General features: G+C 39.0%; 1 protein-coding gene across 1 annotated transcript in view; it reads left to right on the plus strand.

The window, feature by feature from the left end:
- LOC111233942 overlaps window positions 1–20079 on the plus strand; it is a 21652-nt gene extending 1573 nt beyond the window's left edge. Inside the window, exons 3-6 of the mRNA XM_022761871.1 lie at window positions 11530–11739; window positions 12495–13057; window positions 13279–13370; window positions 15803–20079. Of these exons, the coding sequence (XP_022617592.1) occupies window positions 11530–11739; window positions 12495–13057; window positions 13279–13370; window positions 15803–15895 (958 nt within the window). The 3' untranslated portion in view covers window positions 15896–20079. The remainder of the gene's footprint in view (window positions 1–11529; window positions 11740–12494; window positions 13058–13278; window positions 13371–15802) is intronic.
- The last annotated feature ends 1813 nt before the right edge of the window (window positions 20080–21892 follow it).

A 21892-nucleotide genomic window follows, 5' to 3' on the forward strand; every position in this document is an offset into this window, starting at 1 on the left:
AAAATGTTCCAACACATCTCTGGTGAGCCAGCACGTCTGTTCTATACATTCCTTGTTTTTATGTGATTGTCAAGAGTGAGGAGGCAGGAAACATGGTTGCAGTCATGTGGCATGGACCTGTAGCTATCGGCCACAAGCGCTCCAACAGCTTGAACAGCTACAGTTCCACAGACAGCGAGCCAAACTTAATTTACTGATGCCAGACTGGGTGTTTTTCAGTCAAAAAAAGATCCAAACCAAGCAAATAAGTGGACCTTGAGTTGAGATGTTTGACAACAGCAGTTGTCTGAACTGAACTGTTTTTTGTGCCATGTTTTTGTGTTTTGTGTCATTGTAGGAAACACATCATACAATATTAACGATGGTCCAGCTCATATGTGATAGTGTGGACAGTGATGAAACAACACGGACATGAACATTAAATTCATGTGATGTACTATTTAAACCACCTGTGCAAAATGCCTGATGTGCAACAGACATACTGTATGTTTACAGACTCACTTGTGCCAGAATCAACGCTCAGCAACCTTTGTCTTGGGGTGCCTGCCATGTTAATTGATTTAGTACATGAAGTTAATACATTTACATTTTTTGTTTTTCAGCATGTTCTTTTAAGTTATGAGTCATCTCGATGCCCACACTAATGACAATGTCTGTGTCGTGTGTGTGTGTGTGTGTGTGTGTGTGTGTGTGTGTGTGTGTGTGGTGTGGTGTGTGGTGGTGTGTGTGTGTGCTGTAAGCAGATGAGGTGTGAAGGAGGCGGGGTCAGTCCAACCTAACATGAAGCAGCTGGTGTTTGTTGTGTGCTGCTTGATCAAGCTGCTGCTTCAGCCTCCACTTCACCTGCCAGAGCTTCCTTCATTTAGCACGGCCTCAATGTCTGTTCCTATCGAAGGGACGTGTGGACATAACTAATTATCTTCACGGTGTCTTTGGAGTTTTAAATGAATAGTCTGACAACAAAATTCTGTGTCACAGTTGTCTTTTTTTGTTTTGTTTTTTTAAGAATATTTAAAAAATACTTTTTGTTATGATGCTAAACACAAGGGCCATAATTTACCCACCCCACCCCCACACACACACACACTTTACAAGTTTCATTTTTGCTTTTCTAAAATCTTTCTACAGTGTCCTAGTTCTGTCCAGCTGTCACAGATGAGAGGGGTAGCAGACAAAAGACAACAGCTATTAACATCAGGTTTTTTTTAGGCCCTGCGATTTTTGTCAGGCCACCAGACCTCAGACTACACTTGTTCTGTGGCAGAGCAGGGGGGTCAATTCACAGCCTCAGAGGTAAGATTCTAGTTTGCAGGATCGATCATTGCTTTAACATATTGACATTAATTACACATGCATACTGACCTACTTTTTAGCTAACATTAGCCACTATGACATCCTGGTCCACACAGACGGGTTGTTTGAAGAAACCCGTGACATGCAATTGAAACTGAGGAAGAGTTTCTTTTATTATGATCATTTTTTCTATTTTTCATTTTGTAAAGAGAAAGATTTATTTTATTTCTTGCTCTCAAAGTTACACGCTTTCACTTTAATATTTTCTCAAAAAGGATACAAGAACATCAGTCAAGACAATCTTTTAAAAGAACACAGACACTAGATCATATAAGTTAAACTACAAGTGACTTGTTAGAGTAAGGTTTAATTTAATTAACATGCAGCAGTTGTTCATTAGATTCTAATTCTGATGTAGTATTAACAATGAGTGAGCTCATGATCACTCATTCAAAAGGACTGATCTTAATTATTAGTTATATTATTTATGTCGGGAGCCTCTGATATTGTTAACAGAGACACTGTTACCATGATGTTAGCCATATCTTAGCCAAACGAAATTCTGATTCCTGACTGGGCAGTTTAACTGTGGGAAAACCATTTCCATACAGGAAGTTATACTGCAAACGAAATATATTATATACTGTAATGAATTGTATAAATGATCTTCATAACGACCACTGCATCTAGCATCTACCTCGTTCGTGGCTGGATCCTCCAAAATGGGTTTGCTAACGCAAGGTTATCATCAAATACAGGGGGTGGGGGGGGGGGGGGGGGGTGGGGGGGGGAACTAACAAATAATGCATAAATAGATTAAAAAAACCATTTCAATTAACAGAAAAAATAAATAAAAAACAGAGCATTTTAAAGAAACCAAAAAAAAACTAACTGCAAAGCTGACTGTATGGGTATTTACAAAAATAATCTCAAACTAAAATTACACCTAAGTAAAATCTTTGTCCAAATGAGTTATTAGACCAATACTTGTTCACCTAATGCTTGATCTACAAAATCCCTAACATATAATAACGTAATAAATATATATTAGATATAGATAGTAGGTATTGTATATAAAACTATAATACTGACACTTAACTTAACTTGCACAAAATCAATACAAAACTAAACAAAAATCTGCTTTAAAAACTAATTCAAACTACAAAGTACAAGCCGAATAAAAAAAACCTTGCTCCTGACAGCGATAAACAGATCGGTTATCACACACAAGTAGGTCTTTCATGGAGTACACGCTTTATGAAGATGTCACCACAAAGACTTTAATCTTGGCAATAACAAATATAACATAAATAAATAAATGATCAACATTCAAAGGCAAATATAGGGTCAGAAAACAGAACCAGAATTAATGACACTAGTGAGGAATATGCTTTAATAGTCAGGACAGCTGTTTAATATGAGTCCATACAGAAAATCCTAGGCAGATAGTGTTGTGCTGTCAACATACGCAGACAGGAGAGAATCAGAAAATTGTTAAAAGAAGAATTATGACAAAATACGCTGTCTCCTCAAAACTAAAAACTAATGTCCGTATCTTAAATAGTTGGATGGCATAAAACTGCACTGAAGCTAAAGCCTGAACTCAGACAAGGTATGGATATGAATCAAGACCCCAACTGCATGAAATCACAGGGCAAACACTGAGCATCACAGTGGTGTGTTATCATACAGTTTATCTACCACAGCAACATCATGACATGCTGATCTCAAAACAGGGCAGCTATCACTGTGTATTCAACACATCTCAGAGTCTGATACATACAACTTTAAAAGGGTTTCAGATTTTTCAAATCTAGCTTAATACAATACTCACATGCACAATAGAACACTGGCCCTGGACTGATCCCTTCTTAACATGAGATAGCAGACATAGGGGACATAACCATTATTGCAAAAAAAAAATTAACTCAAGCTAATGTTGAGGGTATAGAAATTTGAGTTAGCCAAATCAAGCTACCAAGCTATCGATTTTCCAGAGAAACAATAAACGTATGAGATGACATTTTAAGCTTCATTCTCTTCATGCATCTGGGTAGCGAGGGTCCAAGCTGTAGCATCCACAGAGCATGTTTGATGCCACTAAATGTTATCTACTAAGAGCAATGAGGACTCTCTCCTGCTCCTGTCATTCACTTCTATAGCTTTGCTTTAATGGCTGACCTCAGCCTGTGGTAATCGACTGATAGGCTATTTTATCAAATAAGATGCCGGACAAGGTAGTTTGACAAACAATCACAAACTCATGCTATTGCTTCACCTTTGATCTTGCATCATAATTTTTTAAAGAAATACGACTCTGGAGGTTCTGTCCATCTCATTAAAATTATATTTTGTTGCGCAAGAAGCAAAGCAACAAAGACACAATCATTTAACCATCTGCCTGGTTTTGTGCTAACATCAGACTTGGTGAGGAATTACATATTAATATTCAAATACATTATTACTTTATTTGGGTTCAGTTCAGGTAAGGGGAAACATTAACTGATAGGAAACTGTCTTCTACACAACACATGGCAAATATACCTACACCCAACAGTCAGGATAAAGAAAGCCACTTAATTTAGCTAATTCAGTTTGATCCTCTGTAGCTTACTTTATACTGTAATACAAAATACAAATACAAATGTGATGCTAAACTGAAACTGCTGCCATTAACATGGTTTGATTTCCCATGACAATTATATCCCCTTTCTGAATTGACTTGAATGCACCTTTACTCACAGCTGAACTGCGTCTAGTTTACAGGGTAAACCAGTGAGTGAGCTCGTGCTGGAGCTAGAACGCCAAACTATAGTAAGCCCTGACAACTGAGGAATGAAGGATGGGTTAGCATACACTCATACACACATGCACACTGCGCACAAAAGCCGTCTCCTAGAAAACATGGCAGACTTCCAATGTCAAATAGTCATGGTGACACGATATATATATTAGAAACCTTTTACAAATAAAAACTTTAAGATTTATAAGCACTGCTCAATTCATAAATATAGGCAGCAAAAATACAATACATCTCTTTCTAGGAATCAGACAGGACATAAAAATATGTAAAAATCTTCACTTGACATTAGGGTTAGAATATCTGATTTTCAGGAGTGCTCAAGTTTTTTGCTATACACAGCAGAGCCACAGATAGATAGAGTCCTATAGAGATTTAAAAAAGTGTCTGGACTCGACTATATGCACCATGCTAATACACAGAAAACTAAAACATTCTGGCTGTAAATGTTGTTAAAACATCCATAAAACCACCATGGTGTCTGTTTTTAAAGGTGTTCAGACTGAAATGTGGATTTTTTGCCTCAAGTTTATTCATTTGACAGCTGTGATGTTTTTATGGTCTGTTTAATTCGACCCAAACAGCGAACATAAGACATTAGCTGGAAGGTAGCTATCAATTGAGACGTTAGCACAAAGCTAGCTAGCTATGTACAGTAGCTGGAAGCTAGTCTGGTGTAGCAGACTTTTTCTCCAACGCTGTGTTAGTGCTGGAGCAAGGTCTGACTTCACCCATTATCAGTGTGCTATAGGCTTATGGGAATATTGCTTTGGCTTGTTTGCATTTCTTTAAGTCAATCACAATTGTCTTGGGCAGTGTTGAGTCGAGGATGCGGCAATGGTACTCCTGTAAAACAGTGTGGAGGGACCTTCATTATGATCTATCATTTAAATAGCTAAGAGATAACGCTACAAAAAACAGCAAAGATATATGTCAACTGTGTGATGCACAATAGAAATCTCTTTTAAAACTTGCCATTTTCAGCATGTAGGTTGTTAGTTTTCGAGGTTGTCATTTCCCGTAGCGACAGGGATTTTAAACAATGACAGGCACGGGAAGCAGAAAGGGAGGAGAATGCCGCCTACATCCATAAGTCAGACTAGCTGGAAGCTTTTTAACTATATATGTTAGCTGGAACTAGCTAGCAACAACTGATTGTGCTGAGAGTGAATATGACCCCATTCCCTTTGCATTCAATCTGAAAACACAGGCCATATTTCTCTGGTAATCCACAGTGGACTCTTTTTTTGCAATTTTTTGTCACCAGTAGTGGTGACATATTTCTTCAGAAGCTAATGATTGCTGCCTTGACAAATGAGTACTTCTGCTTGCTGTTCAATAGTATTGATGAAGAGCAGCAACCAGAGTTGACCAAAATAATGTTATATTAGTTCCTAGCTGAATGAAAGTTATTGATTTAAAAGTGGGCTAACGGTTCAACTTGTGCCATTGTTGATTTTGTGTAGGACATCAACAGCTTTGGTCAAAAATGTCCATGCTGTGTGCTGTATGCCTTATATTCCGAGGAGAGAGTAAAGAAAATGAGGATTGCTTGCAGCTTTGAGATTGAAATATTTTCAAAATATTTGAAATAGTTATTTGTTCTTTCCACTTGTTGATAAGAAGCCCACAAAACTGAACTCTATCTGGGTTACAACCAACCAAAGAAAGAGGCAAAAGTTAGTATGTTGCAACTGTGACCCAAATGATGTTCAGTTAGCAGATAGCGCTTGTTTAGCCAACATGGCTGAGACAGAAACCTGGGACATCCAAACTCCTCTGATTAATGGCTCATTATAACATTTCATTACGGCAGTGATTTTCAAAGTCTGGGTTGCCCCTTTAAAATACATTAAATTGTCATTTGAACACAACATGCTAAATTATTTTTGCATTTACCTTCTCAAATCTCTGTAATGCATAGCTAGTATTTCAAAATACACACTTGCTTTTAAAGAAGTCACTTTAAAATATATTAAAATCTGAAATTAAAATGCGACTGCCCAGAAAAGGTTTGAAAAATCACTGCATCACAGTCAATCATAATTACAAAAATCAATCAATATCAATAGTGCCATAAGTTATTAACATCTAGCTAACAAAGTGCTGTAAATATTAAATATTAAATATTAAAAAATACAGCAGATTTTGACATGTGCTTCCTGATTTTACATAAAAATTTGGCTCACATGTCAAAAACTACGGTATTATTGTGGTTGCAATTTTATACGCAATTATTATTGTTGTACACCTCCCAGGAAAGTGCCTCAGAAGTCACAGAAGTTAATATATATTAGGAAAATGTTAAACGTTCCATTGCGTCATACAGTCATCTTTTTCAGACAGCATGCATAAAAACACTTTGACTTTGAAAAAAGGATTTGTCTACTATTCCAGCCAAACTAGGTAAATGATCTTTAATCTGTGAAACCAAGCTTACTGAAAGAAGCAGCCTCTTCTCTTCTAATGTGGCATCCCACAGAAAACAGACTCATAGACCCACTGGCTCTAACCACAGTTTGGACAGACACTGCAGGAGCCTTCTGCTGCCTGACAGACAGGAATGTGTGAGTTTTAAGGACAAAGTAAGAGGAATAAACAAAGGTGTGGGACTTCATTTTGGCTTTTAAATGGCTGTCGTTGCCTCAATCCTTCTTCTGATTGGTAATAGGGAGGCTCCATCGTTGCGCCATGCGTTCTGTCGTTGAGCACGAAGAGAGGGAAGGGGGAACTGGAGGAGGGGGGAGATTCAGCAAACCACTGGAACAAGATGGATGGATGGTATGGATGGATGATCATAATAATGGAAATCGATGGATTTTGAAAAAGAAGAATGAAACAGACGGGACAGTTGGAGGAATTATTGGGCAGATGGATGCAGTATGATGGGTAGATGAAAAAATTAGCTGAATAATGAATATATTTGCTAAATTGCTGAACTAATGAATTAAAAATTAATCAGTCACTGATTAACAAATCAGAAAGTTCACAATTAATAAAGTAACAAATGAGTGAATGAGTAAGGAAGAAATCAATTATCCAACATGGAAATCTCCAAAAAATTATGTTATGTACTGATACATGACGCAATTCAACAAAAATAAAATCAGTTTAACAGTGCCACTGTCCAAAAGTCTTTATATTGAATGTTTGTATCAGGAATAATGGAGTGAATATTACTATTATTTATCAGTATTTTATAAAACAATGGCAGTCGGCGAATTTATTTAGGAACACCTAGCTATTGTATTTAATGCAGTCTAACACAACAGTCCTGCAGTAGACCCTGTACTTACAACTGTAATTATTTTGAGGATGTAGATTGTGTTGCTGTTGAACTATATTACATTTGGTTATATGAGGTGTTTCTGTTATTTACTTACCCCCCTTGGCTATGTTCACACTACTACGTTTTCATTGCAAAGCAGCTTTTTTAAACAAAAACTATCCCTGTCCACACCTGAAAACACATACGTACATTACCATTCACCTACACTGAGCATGTGCAAGCCAGTGTAAACAGGAAGCAGATTTGTCTACTCTGCAGTTGTTAGTTACAGTAAATCCTCTGAATGAGGAACAGTAAAGAAAGTTGTAGCATTAAGACAACAAGGTTCAGTAAGCACTGTAATTCATTATCATGTTGTATTCACCACTGGTAGTTGAGGCTGATGAGAGCCAATCAGGAGAGACCGTGGTTGTTTTATGTCATCGTTTCCAAAGGTCTCAGTTTCTGTCAGTCAAGTACAACACAACCCCAGAGTTTTTCAAAATAAAACGGGTCTGGCCAGAGTTTCTGAAAGTCTCAGTTTTTCAGTGTCAAATAACTCCCGAGTAGTGTGGAAGGCAGGAGGAAACGTACCAAAAGAGATGAGTTTTAAAACGTAAGTAGTGTGGCTGTAGCCTAAGACTTGTCAGTTGCCTGGTCCCCTAATGAAGAAGCATCTAAGCACCACTTTATAGGGAAGGTCAAGACCACTTTTATTATAGAGAGAAACCCAACAGTTTCCCACAGTGAGCAACACTTCAGAGTAAGGGGAAACCTAGGTGGAAATTCTTCCTGCCAGAGCTTTTTCTTGGTCATAATGAACCAGGTTTCTAATAAGCTTTTTACATGTACACACATGCATGACAAAAGAACTACAGGAGGAGTAACAGCCTACCAGGGGTTATTACAAGGGAGAACTACACAGAGTGTCTTTGTATTTAAAGTTAATTCAACTAACACTGAAACTAGCACAGAGTATCCTCCAGACATGTCTGTGCATCTTCTGTCCACTTGATACAGTTTAGAAAAGTAAACAATGGTTCCAACATAAGAGAATCTTTTGAGTAAAGACCTGCCCGATGTGTTCACAGATTTCATGTTACTACACTGCATGTAGATGTTAATCTCCAAGTACCTGCGTTAATTGGTTCTTCCGTGCATGTTAACACAATGTATGGCTCTAAATGAATGATACAGAATTCGAGTTGAAGAGAGAGAGAATCTCTAAAGACGGAGAACAGCCTGGAGATAGTCAAAGCTACTTGTGTGAGGGCGATAACATGTCTGCAGCACGTTGTTTACATTGTAACAGTCTGTCACTTTGCCTACATTAATTTTTTTTCAGTTTTAGCACAAGGCGATTTTTGTCTATTTTGTTTACTATTTCTGGATCTCTTAAATAAGTAAACAAGTTTGCTCAGGAAGCAGAGGTTACAACACAGCTATTGGACAGATGGCCAGTACTTTTAAAACTCATGTGCATGTAACTATAGAGTGTGGCACTCCATTACCAAGACGCATCAGGCAACTCTGTTCCAGATAGACTGATGTGCGTTTGTGGATAGGAGCTGCTTATATAACTTCCTCTATACCATTTATAAATTTCATTTTAACAGAAAGAAAATTACAATCACATTATTGTATATCATTTTAGTTTTAGTTTTTGTTTTTAAGCTCAGTCTCTTTTAAACATTGTGTAAATGAACAGCCAATCACCAGCTTTATTAGATCTTGGTCCAAGCTTAGCATGCTGATTGGTTCACTGACGCAGATTTTCTCATTTACTCTCAGGTTTCAAAATATGAGGCATTTTTTGATGCCTTGATAGTATCAAACTTATTTGGTCGGTCCATAAAAGTATCAAGTTCTATACCCAGCCCCTAGGTGTGGTATGTGTGTGTGTTATGTTAAGCACCTTGTTGGTCAACAAGACAAAACTGGATCGTTCCATTTTGCGGTTCTGGAGGGGACGAAGGCGAGGAGACACATCTGTCTGAAACCTCTGGCACTAGTGTATGAAGGTGAAATGAAGGACACAAAAAGACCATTTGATTACACTGGGAAAATATTATATATAATTATAGAACCAAAACTCAAAAAAAACTCATTCTGCCACGCTCTGTACTGGTATTCATGAAGGTACACACACCATCATCTGAAAGTGGAGTTATCTGAGTACAGCCTACACCCAAATTCATTTTCCAGTAATTTAGAACATGTGGACAATACCGTACCGCTTGTTAACTGATCTTAATCATTCAGGCCTGAGACACAGCCACTGGTGTCGTACCTCTCTCTCCCTCTCCTCCACTCCTCTCTCTTCTCCTCCCCACCTCCTCCCTCCCTCCTTCCACTCTTCTCCCTCTCTCACCATCCTGATCTATCTCCTGCTCCAACAAGCGACTGGCTGCTGAGGAGCGCAGCTTAAAAAACGGATTGACGAGAAAAGTGCTCTCGCTGTGTTTCCATGGCCACGGGCAGAGCTCAAAGGCAAAACTCGGAAGCACTGCGACATGATGCAGGTTGGAGGTTTTCTATACAATGACGTTTGGCGGAGGCACCACTCCAGGCTCGTCGGCCAAAGTTCGGAGAGACCTCCGATTGCAAGAGGAAGAGTAGGCGCGTTCCAGAGGCAGAAGCCGGGAGGAGTTCGGGCTCCAGATGATGACGTTGTTGGCGGTTCAATTTTCATGGTAGACGGATCGGGGAAGGAGAGGAGCAGGAAGGGAAGGAGAGATGGACAGAGTAGAGATGCGGCAGGCAAGGAGGTCGGGGGGTGGGAGATCGGTCCGTCTGCGGTGTGGATGCGTCTGAAACACATGAAGGTCCAGTTTGGCTCAATCTTTTTTCCCAGTCGACAGAACAATGAAACATCCATAGATTGTTTTTCAAATCTGTTACAGTGGATAGAAATTAAGTTTTATATCATACAGCTATTAGGGATTTTTATTTTGATATTTCATATTTGTAAGCTGCACTAATAAAAACTGTTACATTAACAATGGATTACCATCACCAACTCACCACTTGTACTCGTACTCTCTGCTCTGCAGAGTGGTTTTAAGCTTTTTTAGTTTTATTCTTTTGGTTTTTTTGCCTGAAACAATCGTAACAGACACAACTGTCTGTTTCAGAAGAAAAAAAACGCTCTGATAGACTGTTGGTGAGTAGGCTGTGAACATGGTGGAGCATGTAGCAGCTTAAAACTCTTATGGTTAGAGCTGAAAGGAGAGTGAAATACTGACCAGAACACAACTTCATACGAAATGCTAATATTGTTCCATTTTGTGCTGATTTTTCAACATGTCCCATTATTGTGGACATGACTATCTCATTCAAACGTACAGCTAGTGTTAGATGGTGTGCATCCTCCCCCCCAGTTCCTCCTCCAACCTGCTCCATCCCCACATTCCTGTAACACTCCATCATGCAAAACCTATCTATACATTTAACGCATTTACTGCACCACAAAGTGTGATCTGACTGAACTGTCTGGGTTCTTCACTGTCACAAGCCTTGAGAGCCATATAACGGTCTACGAGGCTGCATGTGATAGTGATGGTAGTTCATTTTACCTGGGTATGAGTCAGGCCCTGTGCAAATCAGCCCCCTCTCCCTGCGGTGCCTTTTCCTCTCTCTCCAGAGTCAGTCGGATCTCTCTCTCCACACGGTCTCTGGCTCCTCCAGGGGCTGCGGTAAGATAGTCATCAGGCTGAGTCCTCCGAACTTGGGAGACGGTGAGGACAGGGGGGGCTCCTGGTGCAAGGTGGGAAATGAATCTCCTTTGAAAGGACAGAGGAATCCCAACTTAGTTAAGATAAGCTAACACTAAAAGACGCAACAAGGGCTAACAGTTGTGTTTCCTTTTCACAATTGTTTTAAGAGGAATTTTTGACGTTGTTAAGTTTCCATCATGTTATATGGACATTTAAGATTTGAATAGAAAGGACAGAAATAGCTGCAAAAGACCATATCTGCTTCTTCTTCTGGCACATGATAACCTGCATGAATATGACTGGATGTTACTAGTCACCTGGTAGAACCATAACAAAACAACGTCAAAAATTCTCTTCAAACAATGAAAAGGAAACACAACTGTTAGCCCTTGTTGGTCTTTTAGTGTTAGCTTATCTTAACTTAAGTTGGGATTCCTCCTGTCCTTTCAAAGGGAGATTCATCCACCCGTGCCCAGGGAGCCCCCCCTGTCCTCCACCGTGTCCCCAAGTTCGGAGGACTCAGGCCTGGATGACTCATCTTACCGCAGCCCCCTGGAGGAGCCAGAGACCGCTGTGGAGAGAGAGATCCGACTGACTCTGGAGAGAGAGGAAAGGCACCGCAGGGAGAGGGGGCTGATTGCACAGGGCCTGACTATACCCAGGTAAAATGAACTACCATCCTATCACATGAGCTCTGTAGGACCGTATATGGCTCTCAAGGCTTGTGACAGTGAAGAACCAGACGTTCAGCAGGATCACCTTTGTGGTGCAGTAAATGCATTAAATGTATAGATAGGTTTTGCATGATGGAGTGTAGAGGAATGTGGGGATGGAGCAGGTTGAGAGGAGGAATGGGGGGGAGGATGCATCACCATCTGAACACTAGCTGTACGTTTGAACTGAGATATCATGTCCACAATAATGGGACATGTGAAAATCCAGCACAAATGGAACAATATTAGCATTTCTATGAAGTTGTGTGTCTGGTCCAGTATTCACTCTCCTTTCAGCTCTAACCATAGAGAGTTTTTAAGCTGCTACATGCTCCACCATGTTCACAGCTACTCACCAACAGTCTATCAGAGCTTTTTTTTTCCTGAAAACAGACAGTTGTGTCTGTTAACAAGTTGTTCAGGCCAAAAAAACAAAAGAATAAACTAAAAAAGCTAAAACACTCTGCAGAGCAGAGAGGTACAGTACAGAGTTGGTGAGTTGTTGATGTAATCCATTGTTAATGTAACAATTTTATTAGTGCAGCTTTACAAATATGAAATATCAAAAATAAAATCTAAATAGCTGTAGATATAAACTTAATTTCTTCCACTGTAACAGGATTGAAAAACAATCTATGGATGTTTCATTGTTTCTGTCGACTGGGAAAAAAGATTGAGCCAAAACTGGACCTCATGTGTTTCAGACCATCCACCCTGCAGACGGGACGATCTCCACCCCGACCTCCTGCCTGCCGCACTCCTACTCTGTCCATCTCTCCTTCCCCTTCCTGCTCCTCTTCCCTTCCCCGATCCGTCTACCATGAAATGACCGCCAACAACGTCATCATCCTGGAGCCCGACTCCTCCGGCTCTGCCTCTAGGAACCGCCTACTCTCCTCTGCAATCGGAGGTCTCTCCGATTGGCCGACGAGCCTGGACGTGGTGCCCTCCGCCAACGTCATTGTAGTAGAAACCTCCAACCTGATCATTCGCAGTGCTTCCGAGTTCTGCCTGAGCTCTGCCCCCGTGGCCATGGAAACACAGGAGAGCACTTTCTCGTCCAATCCGTTTTTTAAGCTGCGCTCCCTCAGCAGCCAGTCGCTTGTGGAGCAGGAGATCAGGATGGTGAGGCAGAGGGAGGAAGAGTGGAGGAGGCAGAGGGAGGAGATGTGGAGGAGGAGAAGAGAGGAGGAGTGGAGGAGAGGGAGAGAGAGGTACGACACAGTGCTGGTGTCTCCAGGCCTGAATGATAGCATCAGTTACAACGGTACGTATTGTCCACATGTCTAAATACTGAAAATGAATTGGGTGTAGCTGTACTCAGATAACTCACTTTCAGATGATGGTGTGTTGTACCTTCAGTGAATACCAGGTACAGAGCTGGGCAGAATGAGTTTTTTTGAGTTTTGGTTTCTATAATATAATAAGTATTTTTCCCAGTGTAATCAAATGGTCTTTTTGTGTCCTTCATTTCACTTCATACACTAGTGCCAGAGGTTTCAGACAGATGTGTCTCCTCGCCTTCGTCCCCCTCCAGAACCCGCAAAATGGAACGATCCAGTTTGTCTTGTGACCACAAGGTTGGCTAACATACACACACACATACACACCTAGGGCTGGGTATAGAACCTTGATACTTTTATGGACCGACCAAATAAGTTTGATACTATCAAGGATCAAAAAATGCCTCATATTTTGAAACCTGAGGAGTAAATGAGTAAATCTGCGTCAGTGAACCAATCAGCATGCAACTTGGACCAAGATCTAATAAAGCTGGTGATTGGCTGTTCATTTACACAATGTTTAAAGAGACTGAGCTTAAAAACAAAACTAAAACTAAAATGTATACAATAATGTGTATTGTAATTTTCTTTCTGTTAAAATGAATTTGATAAAACTGGTATAGAGGAAGTTATATAAGCAGCCCTATCCACAACACACATCAGTCTATCTGGAAACAGAGTTGCCTGATGCAGTCTTGGTATGGAGTCCAACTCTATAGCTTACATGTACATGAGTTTTAAAAGTACTGGCCATCTGTCCAATAGCTGTGTTGAACCTCTGCTTCCCTGAGCAAGACTTGCTTTATTTAGAAGATTCCAGACAATAGTAAACACAATAGACAAAAATCCCTTTGGCTAAAACTGAAAAAAATTATGTAGGCAAAGTGACAGACTGTTACAATGTAAACAATGTGCTGCAGACATGTTATCGCCCTCACACATGTAGCTTTGACTTATCTCCAGGCTTTTCCGTCTTTAGAGATTCTCTCTCTCTCAAGCTCACATTCTGTTATTCATTCATTTAGCCATACATTGTGTTAACATGCACGGAAGTAACCAAGTTACGCAGGTAACTGGAGATTAACATCTACATGCAGTGTAGTAACATGAAATCTGTGAACACATGCGGCAGGTCTTTAATCAGATTTCTCTTATGTTGGAACCATTGTTTACTTATTCTAACTGTATCAGTGACAGAAGATGCAGACATGTCTGGAGGATACTCTGTGCTAGTTTCAGTGTTAGTTGAATTACTTTAAATACAAAGACACTCTGTGTAGTTCTCGCCTTAATAACCCCTGGTAGGCTGTTACTTCCCCTGTAGTCTTTTGTCATGCATGTGTGTACATGTAAAAAGCTTATTAGAAACCTGGTCATATGACCAAGAAAGAGCTCTGCAGGAAGAATTCACCTAGGTTTCCCCTACTCTGAGTGTTGCTCACTGTGGGAACTGTTGGGTTTCTCTCTATAATAAAGTGGTCTTGACCTTACCCTATAAAGTGGTGCTTAGATGCTTCTTCATTAGGGGACCAGGCACTGACAAGTCTTAGGCTACAGCCACACTACTACGCTTTAAAACTCATCTCTTTTGGTACGTTTCCTCCTGCCTTCCACACTACTCCGGAGTTATTGAACACTGAAAACTGAGACTTTCAGAAACTCTGCCAGACCCGTTTTATTTTGAAAACTCTGGGGTCGTGTTGTATCTTGACTGACAGAAACTGAGACCTTTGGAAACGATGACATAAACAACCACGGTCTCTCCTGATTGGCTCTCATCAGCCTCAACTACCAGTGGTGAATACAACATGATAATGAATTACAGTGTTACTGACCTTGTTGTCTTAATGCTACAACTTTCTTTACTGTTCCTCATTCAGAGGATTTACTGTAACTAACCAACTGCAGAGTAGACAAGCTGCTTCCTGTTTACACTGGCTTGCACATGCTCAGTGTAGGTGAATGGTAATGTACGTATGTGTTTTCAGGTGTGGACAGGGATAGTTTTTGTTTAAAAAAGCTGCTTTGCAATGAAAACGTAGTAGTGTGAACATAGCCAAGGGGGGTAAGCTAAATAACAGAAACACCTCATATAACCAAATGTAATATAGTTCAACAGCAACACAATCTACATCCTCCAAAATAATTACAGTTGTAAGTACAGGGTCTACTGCAGGACTGTTGTGTTAGACTGCATTAATTACAATAGCTAGGTGTTCCTAATAAATTGCCGACTGCCATTGTTTATATAAATACTGATAAATAATAAGTAATATTCACTCCATTATTCCTGATACAAACATTCAATATAAAGACTTTTGGACAGTGCACTGTTAAACTGATTTTATTTTGTTGAATTGCGTCATGTATCAGTACATAACATAATTTTCTTTTGAGATTTCCATGTTGGATAATTGATTTCTTCCTTTACTCATTCACTCATTTGTTACCTTTATTAATTGTGAACTTTCTGATTTGTTAATCAGTTGGACTGATTAATTTTTTAATTCATTAGTTCACAATTTAGCAAATATATTCATTATTCAGCTAATTTTTTCATCTACCCATCAATCCTGCATCCATCTGCCCAATAATTCCTCCAACTGTCCCATCCTGTGTTCATTCTTCTTTTTCAAAATCCATCGATTATCCAATATGATCATCCATCCATCCATCCATCCATCCATCCTTGGTTCCAGTGGTTTAGCTGAATCTCCCCCTCCCTCCAGTTCCCCCCTTCCCTCTCTTCGGTGCCTCAACGACAGAACGCCATGGCGCAACGATGGGAGGCCTCCCTATTAGCCAATCAGAAGAAGGATTGAGCAACGACAGCCATTTAAAAGCCAAAATGAAGTCCCACACCTTTGTTTATTCCTTACTTTGTCCTTAAAAACTCACACATTCCTGTCTGTCAGCAGCAGAAGTCTCCTGCAGTGTCTGTCCAAACTGTGGGTTAGAGCCAGTGGGTCTATGAGTCTGTTTTCTGTGGGATGCCACATTAGAAGAGAAGAGGGCTGCTTCTTTCAGTAAGCTTGGTTTCACAGATTAAGATCATTTACCTAGTTTGGCTGGAAAGTAGACAAATCCTTTTTTCAAAGTCAAAGTGTTTTTATGCATGCTGTCTGAAAGAGTATGACTGTATGACGCAATGGAACTGTTTAAACATTTTCCTAATATATATTAACTTCTGTGGACTTCTGAGGCACTTTCCTAGGAGGTGTACAACAATAATAATTGCGTATAAAATTGCAACCACAATAATACCGTAGTTTTTGACATGTGAGCCAATATTTTATGTAAAATCAGGAAGCACATGTCAAAATCTGCTGTATTCTTTAATATTTAATATTTAATATTTACAGCACTTTGTTAGCTAGATGTTAATAACTTATGGCACTATTGATATTGATTGATTTTTGTAATTATGATTGACTGTGATGCAGTGATTTTCAAACCTTTTCTGGGCAGTCGCATTTTAATTTCAGATTTTAATATATTTTAAAGTGACTTCTTTAAAAGCATATGTGTATTTTGAAATACTAGCTATGCATTACAGAGATTTGAGAAGGTAAATGCAAAAATAATTTAGCATGTTGTGTTCAAATGACAATTTATGTATTTTAAAGGGGCCAACCCAGACTTTGAAAATCACTGCCGTAATGAAATGTTATAATGAGCCATTAATCAGAGGAGTTTGGATGTCCCAGGTTTCTGTCTCAGCCATGTTGGCTAAACAGCGCTATCTGCTAACTGAACATCATTTGGGTCACAGTTGCACATACTAACTTTTGCCTCTTCTTTGGTTGGTTGTAACCCAGATAGAGTTCAGTTTTGTGGGCTTCTTATCAACAAGTGGAAAGAACAAATAACTATTTCAAATATTTTGAAAATATTTCAATCTCAAAGCTGCAAGCAATCCTCATTTTCTTTACTCTCTCCTCGGAATATAAGGCATACAGCACGCAGCATGGACATTTTTGACAAAAGCTGTTGATGTCCTACACAAAACCAACAATGGCACAAGTTGAACCGTAGCCTACTTTTAAATCAATAACTTTCATCAGCTAGGAACTTAATATAACATTAGTTTTGGTCAACTCTGTTTGCTGCTCTTCATCATACTATTGGAACAGCAAGCAGAAGTACTCATTTGTCAAGGCAGCAATCATTAGCTTCTGAAGAAATATGTCACCACTACTGGTGACAAAAATTGCAAAAAAAGAGTCCACTGTGGATACCAGAGAAAATATGGCCTGTGTTTTCAGATTGAATGCAAAGGGAATGGGGTCATATTCACTCTCAGCACAATCAGTTGTTGCTAGCTAGCTTCCAGCTAACATATATAGTTAAATAGCTTCCAGCTAGTCTGACTTATTGGATGTAGGCGGCATTCTCCTCCCTTTCTGCTTCCCGTGCCTGTCATTGTTTTTAAAATCCCTGTCGCTACGGGAAATGACAACCTCGTAACTAACAACCTACATGCTGAAAATGGCAAGTTTTAAAGAGGATTTCTATTGTGCAATCACACAGTTGACATATATCTTTGCTGTTTTTTGTAGCGTTATCTCTTAGCTATTTAAATGATGATCCATAATGAAGGTCCCTCCGACACTGTTTTACAGGAGTACCATTGCCGCATCCTCGACTCAACACTGCCCAAGACAATTGTGATTGACTTAAAGAAATGCAAACAAGCCAAAGCATATTTCCCCATATAGCCTATAGCACACTGATAATGGGTGAAGTCAGACCTTGCTCCAGCACTGACACAGCGCTGTGGAGAAAAGTCTGCCTACACCAGACTAGCTTCCAGCTACTGTACATAGCTAGCTAGCTTTGTGCTAACGTCTCAATTGATAGCTACCTTCCAGCTAATGTCTATGTTCGCTGTTTGGGTCGAATAAACAGACCATAAAAACATCACAGCTGTCAAATGAATAAACTTGAGGCAAAAATCCACATTCAGTCTGAACACCTTTAAAAACAGACACCATGGTGGTTTTATGGATGTTATTACAACATTTACAGCCAGAATGTTTTAGTTTTCTGTGTATTAGCATGGTGCATATAGTCGAGTCCAGACACTTTTTTAAATCTCTATAGACTCTATCTATCTGTGGCTCTGCTGTTATAGCAAAAAACTTGAGCACTCCTGAACGAATCAGATATTCTAACCCTAATGTCAAGTGAAGATTTTTACATATTTTTATGTCCTGTCTTGATTCCTAGAAAGAGATGTATTGTATTTTTGCTGCCTATATTTATGAATTGAGCAGTGCTTATAAATCTTAAAGTTTTTATTTGTAAAAGGTTTCTAATATATATATCGTGTCACCATGACTATTTGACATTGGAAGTCTGCCATGTTTTCTAGGAGACGGCTTTTGTGCGCATTGTGTGCATGTGTGTATGAGTGTATGCTAACCCATCCTTCATTCCTCAGTTAGTCAGGGCTTACTATAGTTTGGCTTCTAGCTCCAGCACGAGCTCACTCACTGGTTTACCCTGTAAACTAGACGCAGTTCAGCTGTGGAGTAAAGGTGCATTCAAGTCAATTCAGAAAGGGGATATTAATTGTCATGGTGAAATCAAACCATGTTAATGGCAGCAGTTTCAGTTTAGCATCACATTTGTATTTGTATTTTGTATTACAGTATAAAGTAAGCTACAGAGGATCAAACTGAATTAGCTAAATTAAGTGGCTTTCTTTATCCTGACTGTGTGGTGTAGGTATATTGCCAGTGTTGTGTAGAAGACAGTTTCCTATCAGTTAATGTTTCCCCTTACCTGAACTGAACCCAAATAAAGTAATAATGTATTTGAAATATTAATATGTAATTCCTCACCAAGTCTGATGTTAGCACAAAACCAGGCAGATGGTTAAATGATTGTGTCTTTGTTGCTTTGCTTCTTGCGCAACAAAAATATAATTTAATGAGATGGACAAACCTCCAGAGTCGTATTTCTTTAAAAAATTATGATGCAAGATCAAAGGTGAAGCAATAGCATGAGTTTGTGATTGTTTGTCAAACTACCTTGTCCGCATCTTATTTGATAAAATAGCCTATCAGTCATTACCACAGGCTGAGGTCAGCCATTAAAGCAAAGCTATAGAAGTGAATGACAGGAGCAGGAGAGAGTCCTCATTGCTCTTTAGTAGATTTACATTTAGTGGCATCAAACATGCTCTGTGGATGCTACAGCTTGGACCCTCGCTACCCAGATGCATGAAGAGAATGAAGCTTAAAATGTCATCTCATACGTTTATTGTTTCTCTGGAAAATCGATAGCTGGTAGCTTGATTTGGCTAACTCAAATTTCTATACCCTCACATTAGCTTGAGTTAATTTTTTTTTTTGCACATAATGGTTACTGTCCCCTATGTCTGCTATCTCATGTTAAGAAGGGATCAGTCCAGGGCCAGTGTTCTATGTGGCATGTGAGTATTGTATTAAGCTAGATTTGAAAAAATCTGAACCCTTTAAAGTTGTGATGTATCAGACTCTGAGATGTGTTGAATACACAGTGATAGCTGCCCTGTTTTGAGATCAGCATGTCATGATGTTGCTGTGGTAGATAAACTGTATGATAACACACCACTGTATGCTCAGTGTTTGCCCTGTGATTTCATTGCAGTTGGGGTCTTGTATTCATATCCATACCTTGTCTGAGTTCAGCTTTAGCTTCAGTGCAGTTTATGCCATCAACTATTTAAGATACGGAGCATTAGTTTTAGTTTTGAGGAGACAGCGTATTTTGTCATAATCTTCTTTAACATTTTCTGATTCTCTCCTGTCAGGTATTTGACACTACACACTATCTGCTAGGATTTTCTGTATGGACTCATATAAACAGCTGTCCTGACTATTAAAGCATTTCCTCACTAGTGTCATTAATTCTGGTTCTGTTTTCTGACCTTATTTGCCTTTGTATCATTTATTTATTTATTTATTTATTTATTTGTTATTGCCAAATTAAAGGTCTTGTGGTGACATCTTCAATAAAGCGTGTGACTCCTGAAACCTACTGTGTGTGATTACCATCTGTTTATCTGTCAGGAGCAAGGTTTTTTTTTATTTCGTTTGTACTTTGTAGTTTGAATTAGTTTTTAAAGCAGATTTGTTTAGTTTTTATTATTTGCAAGTTTAGTTAAGTGTCAGTATTATAGTTTTATATACATATACCTACATATCTATATATATATCTATATATATATATATATAGATATATATGTATAGGGGATTTGTCAGATCAAGATTAAAAAAGGTCAGAAAAAGTATTGTCTAATAAAACTCAAATTGACAAAGACATTTTTTGTGTAATTTTAGTTTGAGTTATTTTTGTAAATACACATACAGTCTCAGTTAGTTTTTTTTAAAATGCTTCGTTTTTATTTTTTTTTTCTGTTATTGAAAATGTTTTTTTAAATCTAGTTTTGATTATTTTGTTAGTTTCAGTTCATGATGATAACCTTGGTTAGCAGCCATTTTGGAGGTCAGACACGAAGATGATGCTGATCAGTGGGTTTGAAGATCATTTAAATCATCATTTAAAGTAATCATAATTTCAGTTTGCAGTAATAACTTCCTGTATGGAAATGGTTTTCCACCAGTAACTGCCAGTCAGATCAGATTTCAGTTTGTCTAAATATGGTAACTCATGGTAACAGTGTCTCTGTTACAATCAGAGGCTCCGACATAAATAATTAACTAAATAATAATCAGTCTTTTGATGAGGCTGATCATGCTCTCCATGTTAATACTACATAGAATTAGAAATGCTATGAACAACTGCTGCATTGTTAATTAATTAACCTTACTTAAAATCACATTTAGTTTAACTTGATATGATCTATGTTGTGTTCTTTAAAGGATTATCTTTGACTGATGTTCTTGTATCTTTTTGAGAAAATATTAAAGTGAAACTGTGTAACTTTGAGAGAAGAAATAAAATAAATCTTTCTTTTACAAATGAAAAATAGAAATGATCATAATAAAGGAAACTCTTCCTCAGTTCAATGCATTCACGGGTTTTTCTCAAACAACCCGTCTGGTGTGACCAGGAGTTTCATAGTGGCTAATGTTAGCTAAAATGTAGGTCAGTATTGCTGTGTAATTAATGTCAATATTTAAAGATCGGTCCTGAACAGATCTTCCTCTGAGGCTGTGAATGACCCCCGCTCTGCCACAGAACAGTGTAGTCTGTCTGTGGCCTGACAAACAAAATCCAGGGCCTAAAAAAAACCTGATGTAATAGCTGTTGTTCTTTTGTCCTGCTCCCTCCTCTCATCTGTGACAGCTGGACAGAACTAGGACACTGTTAGAAAGATTTTAGAAAAGCAAAACTGAAACTGTAAAAGTGTGTGTGTGTGTGTGTGGGGTGGGGTGGGGTAAATTATGCCCTTGGGTTTAGCATCATACAAAAGGTATTTTTTAAATATTTCCTAAAAAAACAAACAAAAAAAGACACTGTGACACAGAAAGTATTTGTTGTCAGACTAATTCATTTAAACTCCAAAGACACCGTGAAGATAATTAGTTATTCCACACGTCCTCCGATGAGGAGACAGAACATGAGGCGCGCTAAATGAAGAAGCTCTGGCAGGTGAAGGTGGAGGCTGAGCAGCAGCTTGATCAGCAGCACACAACAACCTCACCAGCTGCTTCATGTTAGGTGGACTGACCCGCCTCCTTCACACCTCATCTGTACAGCACACACACACACACACACACACACACACACACACACACACACACACACACACACACACACACACACACACAGACACAGACATTGTCATTAGTGTGGCATCGAGATGA

The sequence above is a fragment of the Seriola dumerili genome, unplaced genomic scaffold (genome assembly GCF_002260705.1).
Source record: "Seriola dumerili isolate Sdu_G_001 unplaced genomic scaffold, Sdu_1.0 BDQW01000432.1, whole genome shotgun sequence".
NCBI classification, from domain to species: Eukaryota; Metazoa; Chordata; class Actinopteri; order Carangiformes; family Carangidae; genus Seriola; species Seriola dumerili.